Source organism: Dipodomys ordii, unplaced genomic scaffold, assembly GCF_000151885.1.
Source record: "Dipodomys ordii isolate 6190 unplaced genomic scaffold, Dord_2.0 Scaffold68, whole genome shotgun sequence".
In the NCBI taxonomy this organism is placed as follows: domain Eukaryota; kingdom Metazoa; phylum Chordata; class Mammalia; order Rodentia; family Heteromyidae; genus Dipodomys; species Dipodomys ordii.
In genome coordinates, this window is record NW_012267284.1 from 4,215,701 (window position 1) to 4,228,937 (window position 13,237).

General features: G+C 53.9%; 1 protein-coding gene across 1 annotated transcript; it reads left to right on the forward strand.

Moving 5' to 3' along the window:
- The first annotated feature begins 5,082 nt into the window (after positions 1-5,082).
- Positions 5,083-10,232, forward strand: LOC105990928 (uroplakin-3b). Its single transcript, XM_013023460.1, has 6 exons — positions 5,083-5,216; positions 5,397-5,552; positions 5,809-6,034; positions 6,716-6,795; positions 8,037-8,166; positions 8,617-10,232. The coding sequence occupies exons 1-6, from the start codon at positions 5,138-5,140 to the stop codon at positions 8,774-8,776; spliced, it is 831 nt and encodes a 276-aa protein (XP_012878914.1). The 5' UTR covers positions 5,083-5,137; the 3' UTR covers positions 8,777-10,232.
- Positions 10,233-13,237: the final 3,005 nt, after the last annotated feature.

Here is a 13,237-nt window from a genome sequence, read left to right on the forward strand (position 1 = left end):
CCCACTATCTAGGTAGCAGCAAGGTCTGGGGGTAGGAAGTGAGGTAGAAGGGAGCTCAGATGTGTCTGGGCAGAGAGAGGGAGGGGCCAGCTGTGTGACCCGAACTCCAGGGCAGGGAGGGGCTCAGGTTTGGGTGGAGCTGAGGACCAAAGGTGGGCATAATGCCCACACAATTAACCACCAAAGAGCCAGCGTGAAGCTGTGGCTCAATTGGTAATGTTAGCCTTGAGTGAACAAGCTAAGAAACAATCACCCAGGCCCTGAGTTCAAGCCCTCATACCAGTATTAAATATATTTTTTTACATATATTTAAAAAATATATATTTAACGCTGGTATGAGGGCTTGACAGTGCCCCTCCCCCCATGTTTCTGCACCTTTGGCTGCCCACAAAATCCCAGCAAATGAACGTGGGCATTCATTACTTAAAATACCCAACATTTCTGGAAAGTGAGGGTAGAAAAATGGAACATTGAACCCTAAAGCCTTCTCAGCAAGGAGAGCCAGGCCGTTTCATGATCTGCCCACAAAAAATTAACATTTGCCTGAACAGCTGAAACTCAGATCATAAAGATGTGGGACTGCTTCTGAGCCAAACAAACCAATGTGGTGCATTCTTTTTTTTTGGGGGGGGGTCAGTCATGGGGCTTGACCTCTGAACCTGGGTGCTATCCCTTAGCTCTTCAGCTCAAGGCTAGCACTCTACTACTTGAGCCACAGCGCCACTTCCGGCTTTTTTTTTCTTTTTGCTTATGTGGTGCTGAGGAATCGAACCCAGGGCCTCATGCATGCAAGGCAAGCGCTCTACCACTGAGCCAACTTCCCAGCTCCTGTGGTGCATTCTTATCAGCCAGCTGCACCATGAACCAGAGTGGCTGTCACTCCAGCCTCTCCTTGTTCCCCCACTCACTCACACTGACATTTATGTTTCTGAAGTTCTGGGTTCAAATTCGAAGAAATGCAAAATAGTACAGCACTGTCCTGGGAAGGGCTGCAGGACAGCCCCGCTGCACAGAAATGGCTGACAGGAAGCAAAAAATTCCCAGCGCGCAGGATAGTGGGTGCCTGTAAGCAAGCGTGGCACTTGTGGTTCTGTTGGCCACCCATGACACGGATCTCAATGAGACAGCACCCCCTGGAGCCGGCTTCCAACACAGCAGTCAGATGCTCCTGCAGCATGTAGCCCCCTCTGATTGGACACACCTCTGGGGTCCAGTGTGTTGTTCACTTCACCTGCAAGTCTTCCAAGGTCAATGGGCCCTTATGCGCTGCCCAGGGGCCCACATGTACCGCTGCCCAGTGCCCTGGTGAGGCATGCCGAACTTTCATGGTTGCCTCCCCAGGCTCTTTGTGGGCTCTTGCTCATACTCCATAATTCCAAAGCACGGGCAAAGCTGCAGTAATCAAGATAAACCTGACTAGAATTGGACAGACACTAGATCGATGGAATAGAATTGGTAGTCCAGAAAAAAACGATTTACATTTATGCTTAATTAGTTTTTACAATTACCCACAAGGGCACCGAGACACAGGAGCTGCGCGGTCCCTCGTAAATGGTGCTGGGCCGAGTAGCTACGTGTGAAAGAACCAGCAGATCCCTTCCTCATGCCACACACAAAAGTAATTCAGGTTGCTGGGCACCAGTGGCTCACACCGTCATCCCACAGCTATTCAGGAGGCTGAGACCTGAAGATCATGGTTCAAAGCTAGCCTGGGCAGGAAGGACTGTGACACACTTACTTCCAATTAACCACCAAAAAGCCAAAAGCAGAGGTATGGCTCAAGTGGTAGAGTGCCAGCCTTGAGTGAAAAAATCTAAGGGGCAATACCCAGGCCCTGAGTTCAAGCCCTAATGTCAGCCAAAATAATTTTTTTTCAAGTGGCTCGTGGGCCCAAGGCAATAGCTAAGACTATATAGAAACTTCTAGAAGAAAACCCAGGATCAAGTCATCATGTCCTCAAATTAGACAATGTTTTCTTTTTTTTTTTTTTATTGTGTCCGGTCGTGGGGCCTGAACTCTGGGCCTGGGCGCTGTCCCTCAGCTCTTCAGCTCAAGGCTAGCGCTCTACCACTTGAGCTACAGCACTACTTCCGGCTTTTTCCTTTTTGCTTATGTGGTGCTGAGGAATCGAACCCAGGGCCTCAAGCAAGCAAGGCAAGCGCTCTACCACTGAGCCAACTTCCCAGCCCGACAATGTTTTCTTAGAAGATAAAAGCCTAGAACTCTGGAAGTGACGCTGTGGCTCAAGCGGTAGAACACTCGCCTTGAGCTGAAGAGCGCAGGGACAGCGCCCAGGCCCAGAGTTCAAGCCCCACGACTGACCAAAAAAAAAAAAAAGCCTAGAACTCATAAATGTTACAGACCACAATAGACAATTTGCCCCATGAAAGTTAGAATGTGGTTGTGACTTTAAGCATCACTATCCCACAATACTGTGAAATTTGGAAAATTATGTAATCACTTAATCACAATAAAGAATTTGAAAAAATAATAAAAAAGATAAAAGCCCAAGCAATCTTTTTGAAAAATAGACAAATCTGACCTCATTAAAATTAGACATGTTGTTCTTTAAGAAAAATAGACAAATCTGACCTCATCAGAATTAAATATTTTGTTCTTTAAACACAAATGTCAAGCAAGTGAAAATACAACGTACAAAGTGAGAAACAATGTTTGAAAATATGCACCTGATTGTATATAAATATATTAAAATGCTTGTAACTCAGAAGCAATAAAAGATGAAAAAAAATGAGCTGAGCTCAATGCCTATAATGCTAGCTACTCAGAAGACAGATTTAAGGATCGAGGTTTAAAGCCAGCCTAGGCAGGAAAAGTCCTGAGAGAGGGCATGGTCCATTTACAAGGGCGTGGCTTAGTGGTGGAGGGTGTGGTTCCATTGCAGGAGGCGTGGCTTAGTGGGAGAGGGTCCGTTATAGAGGGCGTGGTTTAGTGGTAGAGTTTAGCTCAGTGGTAGAAGGCTTGCCTAGCACTACTGAGGCCTAGATTCCAACCCCAGAAAGGGGGAGAGGGGAACTAAGAACTTGAACAATCATCTTTCCAGACAGACAAATGGCGAGCAAACACATGAAAATCTGCTCAATGTCATTAGTCAAGGAAACGCAAATCAAAACCTTAAGATATCAACATCGTGAGAGAGAAGGTGGAGGAATGCAGCCTCCCCAGTGCGGGTGGGGCTGTGAGGGGTGGCCCCTGAGGAGCAGGCAGTTCCTCAGAAAGGAGGTTACCATATGACTGGACAATTCCACTCCCAGTGATATACAAAAATGTGTCCCCCCTCCCATCTGTGCGAGGGTGGGAGGAGGGCACAGAATCTGAAGACAAAGGGTGAAAGAGTACAGCCATGGAGCTCACTGGACATTGATGAAAGTGAACTCTGCAACTTGTGGGTGGAGAGGGAGGTAGGATGTGGGAGAGAATGAGGGAACAGATGACACTGTGCAGAAAGGAAATGCACTCAATTACCTATGTAAATGTAACCCCTCTGTATATCACCTCTAGAATAACAATAAAGTGAATTCTATTTTTTTAATGTGTCCCCACAAAGAAGGTGTGTGCAAATGTTGATTATAGCCCAAAGCAGAAACACCTGAATATTCATCAGATGATGAAAAATGAATGTAATATTTGCATGTGAAGGAATATTAGTCCTAAGAGTAGAAGGCCCCTTTCCCTACTATGCCATGAACAGACCTGCAAACAGGCTCAGAGAAAGAAACTGGACAGCCAGGTACTGCTGGCTCATGCCTGTCATCCTGGCTACAGAGGAGGCTAAGATCAGGGGATTTCAGTCTGACGATAATGCAGGGAAGAAAACTCCACAAGACTCCCTCTCCATTTAACTAGCAAAAAGCTAGGCTAGCCTAGCGCCAGGGCTCATGCCTGGAATCCTAGCTACTCAGGAGGCTGAGATCTGAGGATCATGCTTCAATGCCAGCTTGAGCAGGAAAGTCCATGAGACTCTTATTTCCAATTGATCACAGAAAAAGCTGGAAAGTGGTGCTGTGGCTCAAAATGGTAGAGTGCTAGACTTGAGCAAAAAGAACCAGGGACAATGCCCTGGCCCAGAGTTCAAGCCTCGGGAATGGCAAAAACAAAACTGAGCTAGAGGCATGGTTCAAGTAATAGAGCACCAGCAGAGTGAGTTCCAACCCTGGCACCTTTGTGTGTGTGTGTGTTGAGAGAGAGAGAGGAGAGAGTGCCAGGCTAGAAGCATGGCTCAAATGGTAGACCTGCTTAGCAAGTACATGGCCTTGAGCTCAAACCAGGTTGAGCTGTGATTTTTTTTTTTTTTGCCAGTCCTGGGGCTTGAACTCAGGGCCTGGACACTGTCCCTGAGCTTCTTTTGCTCAAAGCTAGTGCTCTACCACTTGAGCCACAGCACCACTCCTGGCTTTTTCTGTTTATGTGGTACTGGGGAATTGACCCTCGGGCTTCATGCATACTAGGCAAGCACATTGCCACTAAGCCACATTCCCAGCCCCTGAGCTGTGGATTTTATGGTATATCAATTATGATCTAAAAAGTAGAGCCACTGGGATGAAGTCAGTGGAGCTTGGTCAGCTGTCAGCTGTCCAGGGCTGCACAAGTCCTGTCTAGCTGAAGCTGGAAGGATTTGGCCTTGTAGAGGAAAGGGCATGGAGAGTCAACAGGCTCACGGGCCTACCTGGGGGATACAGTGGGCAAGATGAAACTGTCCTGCCCTCTCCTCCACATGCCTCATCTCCTGGGAGGGGATGGATGGTCAGAGGGTTGGTCCTGGCACTCACAGGGCAGGAATCTCAGGCATGTGGCTATAAGCCCAGCTTTCCCTCAGGGACCTCCTCCCCCCTGGCTAGGTGGCAGGTGGGGCTCCAACCCCTGACATCAGCTGGAGGTGGGAAGGCCCAGTAGCCCATGCTAGGGCCTGGTCCACTCCAGAGCCCACCCTGCCCCCTCTCCGTGCTGGGCTGGACTGCCTGGAGGAGTGAGATGCATTTACATTTTTCTGGTCTTTCCTGCCCTCCCTGGCAGCCTGACTAACCAGATCTCCAGGCCTGAGGTGTGGGTGCGGGGTGCAGCAGGAGGTAGCTAGACCAACCCCTGAGCCTCGGGGTGCTCTGCTTGCTTGCTGGCGATCATGGGGTTCCCCAAGAGGCAACCTCGCCCTTGGCTGCTCCTCTCCGTGCTGATCTGTGTCCAGCCTGGCCTGAGCCTGGGTGAGTGAGGGTCGGGGCTAGAAGATGACCCAAGGTACTAGGAAACCTGATAGAATGACTGGACACTGGGGGCCCATCCCCTGGAACTGGGAGCAGCGGTCCCAGGGCCCCCGGGGCCCCCGAGACCCTCTTACCCACTAACACCCACCCCTACTGCCCCCTTCTCCCTCCCCCCACTAGCCACAGAGCTGATCCCCTTCAGACCACAGATAACAGGCTGGGACCTGGAAGGGAAGGTCACAGCCACTACGTTCTCTCTGGCGCAGCCTCGCTGTGTCTTTGATGAGCTTGCAGACACAGCAGACACTATCTGGCTGGTAGTGGCCTTCAGCAATGGTGTGTGTTCTGGGGCTCCCGGGTAAGGGTGTGGCTGAGGGGGAGCTGGGGATTTCTAGGAAGGGAATCCCTGGAGAGGGTGGGAGGAGGGCTTGATCCCAAGGGACTCTGAAGGTGGAAAAGCTGGTTTTGTCTCTGGACTTCTGAGGAAGGGGATGGTGTGGGGACTCAGGGCTGGAGGAGATGGCCACAGTGGCCCTGGTCCGCAGGACAGGACCGTCTCTTCCGTCTGTCTGTCTGTCCCTCCATCCTGCAGCCTCCAGCAGTTTCCAGAATCCTCAAACGCTGGCCGAGATCCCAGCCTCCCCACATCTGCTGAGCGATGGCTACTACATGACTATGCCCTTGTTCCTGGACCACCTGCCCTGCGAGGACCCGGAGGGTGGCAGTGGCGGTGTCCCCGTGCTGCGGGTGGGCAACGATGTCAGCTGCAGCCAGCAGCCCTATTGCAATGACCCCCTGCCCAGCCCAGGCCCCTACAGGTGTGTTGACCCCACCCCCGTACCCTGGGATTTGGCCAGGTGGGGAGGGAGGCGGGGCTATCCCCGCCCCCAAGCTCTCGGATTGGGTTGTGCTGCTGAGAGGGTGTGGCTTCTAGGATTTGATTGGGTTGGCCCCGCCCCCAGGCCCTAGGATTGGTCCGTGGTGGGTGGGAAGGTCGGCGTCAGGGACCAGGTTTCATCTCCCTTCCTGGCCCCGCCCAGGCCTGGATGGAAGGCTGCACAAGCGGCTCCTCCCTGCCAGCCTCAGTTTACATCTTGAGTGGGGTAACAGAAAGCGGCCTTTCCTCGAGCAGGAGGTGGGCTCCAGGCAGCGGGATCTCAAAGCGGAGAGGGGGGCTGGGGGACGGCTGTTGCTACTCCTACCCACTTCTACAAATGAAGAAACTGAGGCACGGAGTGTCGGTTGGCCTGTTGAGGTTGTAGTGAAGCTGAGATGAGAAAACAGGGGACCTCTTGGGGCCTGTCCCACCAGAAAAGGAGGCCCGAACGTGGGATACAGAGCAGAGAACACAGGGGAGACAGCCCCGCTCCTGGCCCCCACAGCCTCACCGCTTGGGCCTCCAGCCCCTCTCCCGCGCCTCCTTACCCGGTCTAAAGGCAGGCAGCACCCTGCCTCCAGGCCTCTGAGTCCCACCCTACTCCCATTCTCCTCCCACCCAGTGTTAAGTTTCTCCTCATGGATGCCAGTGGCTCCCCCAAGGCTGAGACGCAGTGGTCGGACCCCATCGCTCTCCAGCAAGGTACACTACCCGCCTAGACTTCCCAGCTCAGGGGGCTGCCCACTCACCTGCTGCAGAGCTGTCCTGCTCAGCTGGCGCCCTGCTTCCAGGGAGTGGGGCCTCCAGAACACAGACCAACCCCCAAGTAGACCTCAGGCGGGAGTGTGGGCCTGGGTCAGCTCTATCATCGGGGTGCCCAGTCCCCAGCCCTACTAGGGACAGAAGCAGCCTGTGGCCTTCGAGGACCCAGCACCAGGCCAGCTGCTGAGTTTGGTGAGAAGGACCTGAGCACAAAGGAAGCCAAAGCCAGGGCTGGGCAGCGGATTCTAGGAGTTTCTCCAGAGGCGGAGAATGAAACAGCCAAGCATGGTGGTTCTCACTTGTAGTCCTGGTACTCAGGATCACAACTTCAGGACCAATCTGAGCTATGTAGGAAAGACCCTGTCTCAACAAGAGGGGGGGGAGGGGGGAGCATAGTGGTACACACCTGTAGTCCCAGCTACGCAGGCAGTGGAGGAAGGCTTGCTGTCTGAGGCCAGCCTGAGTAAAAATGTAAGACCCTATTAAAATAAAAATACAATAAAATAAAACTAAAGCAAAAAGAGCTTGGAGGCATAGCTCAACAAATGTGAGGCCCTGAGTTCAGACTATAGTAACATCTAAATAAATAATTTGGACAGCCAGGTGCTGGTGACTCATGGCTATAATCCTAGCTACTCAGGAGGCTGAGATCTGAGGATCACAGTTCAAAGCCAGGCCAGGCAGGAAAGTCCATGAGACTCTTATCAACAATTAACCATGAGAAAAATCAGAAGTGGTGCTATGGCTTAAGTGGTAGAGTGCCCACCTTGAGCTGAAGAGCTGAGGGACAGCATCCGGGCCCAGAGTTCAAACCCACAACTGATCCCCCCCCAAAAAAATATATGTATATACATACATCTTTTTAGATGATCCAAGCACATAAAAGTGTTTAGGCAAAAGGAGTGGCGGCAGTTGCCTGGGAGGTGGGCTGTGAAGGCCATGGGGGGAGTAAGGTGGGAAGATCGCAGCTCCTGAAGGCCTTGAATGACAGACTCCAGAGAGCAGAGCAGAGACCCCTGAGTCTGTCTGGATCCCTCAAGCAGCCAGGCTGTGAGCATGGCTGGGGAGAGAGGAAGGAAGGGAGGGAGAGAGGGAAAGAGGGAGGAAGGGAGAGAGGGAGGAAGGGAGGGAGGTCCCAGGCAGCCCTGGATCCCATCCCTCTGAGTAGCCCTGTGGTACAGGCAAAGCCCCGGGCTCCATCGACACCTGGCCAGGCCGGCGGAGCGGCTGCATGATTGTCATCTCCTCTATCCTCTCTTCCCTCGCTGGCCTCCTGCTCCTGGCCTTCCTGGCAGCCTCCACCATGCGCTTGTGAGTGGAGGCAGCTTGGCCTCTTGCCCCACCCCGAACCCCACTCTATTGATGGCACCCAGAAGTCCCCATGCGCACTGTGGTTCTGACTCCCACTCCTTCCACACAGGGTGGCAGCTGGCAATTTCTGCTCGGCCAGTCTCCCATGGGGGGGGGGGGCAGGGGTGATCCAACGGTCCTCCCGGACAGGTTTGGGGGCTGCCACACTCTGGCCCTGCCCATCACTATGTTCGCAAACCCTTCTCCATGGGTCTGATATTCTCCCATGAGAATATCATGGCAGGTAGTCAGGGCGACCACCTGGAGGAGGCAGCCCACCCAGCTAGCTGCCGTGGGGGGGGGGGGATGCGGGATGGGGATACTCTGTGTGTGCAGGCGCATGAGTGTGTGCTTGTGTGTGAGCCTCCATGCCACAGAGACACAGAGCCCCTGATCTCCTCTCTTGTCCAGCTCCAGCCTGTGGTGGCCAGAGGAGGTCCCTGAACAATTACGGATCGGCTCCTTCATGGGGAAGCGCTACACCACCCACCACATCCCACCCAGCGAGGCCGCCACCCTGCCCGTGGGCTGTGAACCCAGCCTGGAACCCCTCCCCAGCCTCAGCCCCTAGCCCACCCCTGCAGCTGAGGCCTGGAGGAGGGGGAGGGGGAGCACGTGCCCGGCCTGCATTCCTCCAGCTGACCTGGTCACACCCTCCCCCTTCCTCCTTGTTCACCAGAGTCCCTTCATTTTCCTCCTTTGGAGTAAAGGGGTGGAGCAGTGACACTGAGGGTTGAACTTGGAGCTTCACACTCGCTGGGCAGGGGCACTACCACTTGAGCCATGAATCCAGCCCGTTATCCATCAGTTTGTTTTTCAGTTAATTTGTCTTTTTCGTAGCTTTTGCCTAGGCCAGTCTCAGACTATGATCCTCCTCCTGCCTCCACCTCTCAAGTGGCTGGGATTATAGAGCTGTGTCTTTGCGTCCAGCATGAAGCATTTCTTTCTTCCTTTTTTGGCGGTACTGGGGTTTGAACTCAGGACCTTGTGCTTGCTAGACAGGCCCTCTTCTATTTTGAGCTGCACCCATTTTATTCAGCTTCAGACTATGATCCTCCTTCCTCTGCCTCCCTCCTAGCAGGGATTACAGGTGTGCTCCACTATGCCCAGCCCCCAGCAGCTCTGACCTGTAGACATCTTCCTTTGCGATGTCATCCAGTAGGACAAAGCTGTCATCCCAGAACCCCCAAGCTTCCCACAGGTGTGGGGATCAAGGTCACTCTGCAGAGCTCAAGGGGATAGAACTGGATGCAGCACAGAGAGGACCTGTCTTGCTGCTGGGCACAGGTCCCTGGCAGCCTGGACTGTGGAGGCTGGAGCCCTGTCCTGCCCTCCCCACCCCCACCCCCCCGCAGCCCACAGTGACAGCAGTGCCAATTCCCCCTGCCCTCCACAGAGCACCTACTGCTGGACAGGACCTGGGACCCAGCCCAGAACTCCACAGGCTAAACAGAGGCCTCAGATCCAGTCTGCATCCTAAGGGAGCATTCTGATCTCTAAGGGCCTGGGAAACACCCGCACATTCACAGCACCAACCATCTCCCCTCAAACATCTTATGTGGAAGCAGGACACGGCAGTACACATCTGCAATCCCAGCACCTGGGAGGCTGAAACAGGAGGATTGAGAGTTCAAGGACAGCCTGGGCTACATAGTGAAAAAAAAAGAAAAGTCTCAAAAACAATAATACCTGGGCTGGGTAGTTCATGCCTGTACTCACAGCTTCTCAACAGGCATTGACGGAAAGGACTAGGGATCACGGCTAGCTCAGGCGAAAAACAAGATTCCTTCTCAACCAACAAGCACGGCGTGATGGTACACACCTGTGGGAGGCATAAGTAGGAGGATCGTGATCTGAGGCTGGCCCCAGGCAAAACCACCAAGACACCCTATCCGGGAAACAACTAAAACAAGATCAGGCCAGGGGCATGGGTTTGGAGGCAAAGAAACTGCCTAGCAATTGTGAGGCCCAGAGTTCAATTCCCATTACTGCCAAAAAAATATATCACTTCATTTTTAATTTGCATATCTTAGCTCATTAGCAAGATTAAACATCTTATTTGTGTCGAGCATTTGAATTTGTGCTTCCATGGTTTGTTTGCTTATTTATGGTTGCTTTGTGTGTGTATGTGTGTGTGTGTGTGTGTGTGTGTGTGTGTGTGTGTGTGTGCTGGTGGTGCACTGGAGGGGGGCCAGGCACCAAGGCCAGCTGGAACCAGTTTCCCATAGAGAGTTGGCCTAAGCAAGGACCCAGAGATGCAAAACTGTGCATGCATGTGTATGCCTCTGTGTGCTTGCATGTGCCTGTGTGTGTACATGCATGCATGTGTGCGCATGCATGCACCCAGGGCCTTGCACTTGTTAGGTAAGCACTCTACCAGCTCTTGGAATATGCTGCAGACAGAGCTGAGGACAGGTGGATGCAGTCTGGGCTTGGCTATGGGGCGGAAGGTGGCAGTCCTGGCAGCTGAGGCCATGCTTGCTGCCCAGGGTGGGTCTGGGTATGGCTGGGCTGTCACCCTTCCACCCTCCCAAGCCATTTGTCCCCCACCATTCAGCCTTGGAGAGGGGCTTCTAGACTCTGGAGACCACTGGGCATGTCAGGGCAGAGTCCAGCCTAGGGCTCCAGCCACCCCCAAATCTGATGCTCATGGGGAAGGAACTTTCTGAGTCCCCTTTGTCCATCTGTCCTTCTGGTTCCTGCCCATATCCTTCCTAGATCCAGCTCAGGGGCTTTCCTAGCCTGACCCCTTCAGGAAGATACCACATCCTCCCTCAGATTGGGGGTCCTGGGACAGCTGTGTCTCCTGCTCACACTGGACAGGGCTGCCCCACTCACCTCTACCTCTCTCCCTCCCACCTCCTACTTCTCAGAGTGTACGGCTCCAAGCTCTCCAGTGCCACCAATCAGGAAGTGCACCCAGTCCACCTTCCCTCTGGCACAGCCCTGGGGTGGCTCACCAGACAGCATCCCTGGCCTTGACCCTGTCTGGCTGGGGATAGCTCTCAGCCAAGGTGGATGCCCTGGTTGAGCTGCAGTTGCTCCTGTGTACCCCAGAATGGGTTGCTCAGATTCCCCACTCTTGTTCTACCAAGGATAGTGTGTGTAGGGGACTGGGGAGGCACCAGTGAACCCTCACAGTTTTCTTGAGCAATGGATCCCCCAACTCAAACCATGGCCTCCAGGTGGAAGGTTCCTATCCACACAGGGTATCTGCAGGCAGAGACGAGCCTCGGCCCCCATCTCCCTCCTCAAGTGATTGATTCACTCAGGCTGGATCCTGAGAGAGTTGATGAGCTGATCTCTCTCTCTCTCTCTCTCTCTCTCTCTCTCTCTCACACACACACACACACACACACACACACACACACCTCCCATTGTAGGATACCGAGGCCCAAAGAGGGTAAGGAGTGCAGACTGCATCCAGAGCACCCAGCTGGATTCAAGTACCCTCTGTTGGGTTCTGGGGATGTGTTCTTTAGTACCAGCTTTCTGTCCCCGGCTATTGTCCTCAGAGCTTAGGGGTGGCCCCACCCCCAGTGCTGGGTCTCCTGTTTAAGGTAAAATTCCCAGTGGTGAATGACAGGGGACTGTGGCTGAGTGGGAGTGGTCCCATGTAAAACACCTGGAAGGCACCCAACCAGGTGAGCCCGCCAAATGGCAGAGCCTGGGGTCAAGAGGCCTGGAAGGTGCTGTGGATGTTGGGGACTCAGAGAACTAGGACATCCTGCCAGCTCTCTCTTCACTGCCCCCTGCTCTACTTGTCCCTGAAGGCCAGATGGGGCTGAGGGTGTATTAGCAAGTGTTCTCTGAGCTAGTGTCCCTTCTTGATGAGAAGACAAGAGTATGGAAGTGGGCTCATGTGCTACACACCCCCACCCCACCCCTGTCCAACCCACCACGTGGTGACACCCAGTGAGCACCCCTCCCCCCTCAGGGCAGCACCTGGAATTGCAAGTGAGTGGGGCCTCAGCTGGGGGATGATCTGGGATGGAAGGTTAGTGCTTTCAGACCAATCTTGCTTGTCCCCTGTCAACAGAAACTTAGAAGCTATTATTTGTGTCTAAAAGAAAACCTGCAGGTCTGCTGAAGCGTTACCAGAGACTGTCTCCAGGAACCAGAAACAGTAAACTCCCTGAGGAAGGGAATATGTGTGGTTGGAAGAGATAAGAGACTTCTTGCTTAAACACAATGTGCATCTTCAATACCATGTGAATGTGGTCAAGTGTGCATGGAGTGTATGTTACAGAATTAAAACGACAGAATATACAGAATCTAGATTCTGTGCTGGCCCTGCATGCCACCCCTTCCCTCATCTCCTGCAGAGGTTCTCTGCGGCTGAGCCACACACACACCACCTCCATCCGCACCCCAGCCAACGCCTCTTTGCAGCTGGTGAAATGAAACAAGCTCATGGAAGCCCAGGAGGCTGCCCCGGAGCCGTCCAGCGAGGGGAGGGCAGAGCTAAGGCTGGAACTCAAGTGTGCAGCCATGATGAGGGCAATGACAGGTGGCTGCAGTCGACCTCTGCGGGGCCCAGGACGGTGCCCCCCGCCCACCTCCCCAAGCCCCCCTGCCCTCCAGATTGAGGAGAGATCCACACAGATGGGCAATTCCAGAAACTGGGCTCTGGACAGACTCCAGGTGAAGGGCGCTGGGGAAACACCTGCAGTCACCCCACTCACCTCCATACAGCAGGGAATTCTCCCCCTGAGACCCTGAGCAATTCTTAGGCGTCGTAAAGGACTGAGTGGCAGGCCCCGCCCCTTCCCCAGAAAACCAATGAGCACCAAGACCCAGAAGGCCACACCCACTCCTGGAATCCCCATCTCTGACTGGTGGAGGGGCTGGAGAGGGGCAGGGAAGGGGCGGGTTGAATGAGCGCTTCCCCAGGCCTCGGTGGCCCGCGCGCCGCACCCGGACCTCGGCGTCCGGGTCCCCCCGCCAGGCCTCCGCGCTCCAACCCGCGGGGGACAAGCCCAGGTCGCCGGGGAGGAGCCTGCCCGCCGAGGTTGGGTGAGGCCCGCCGGCG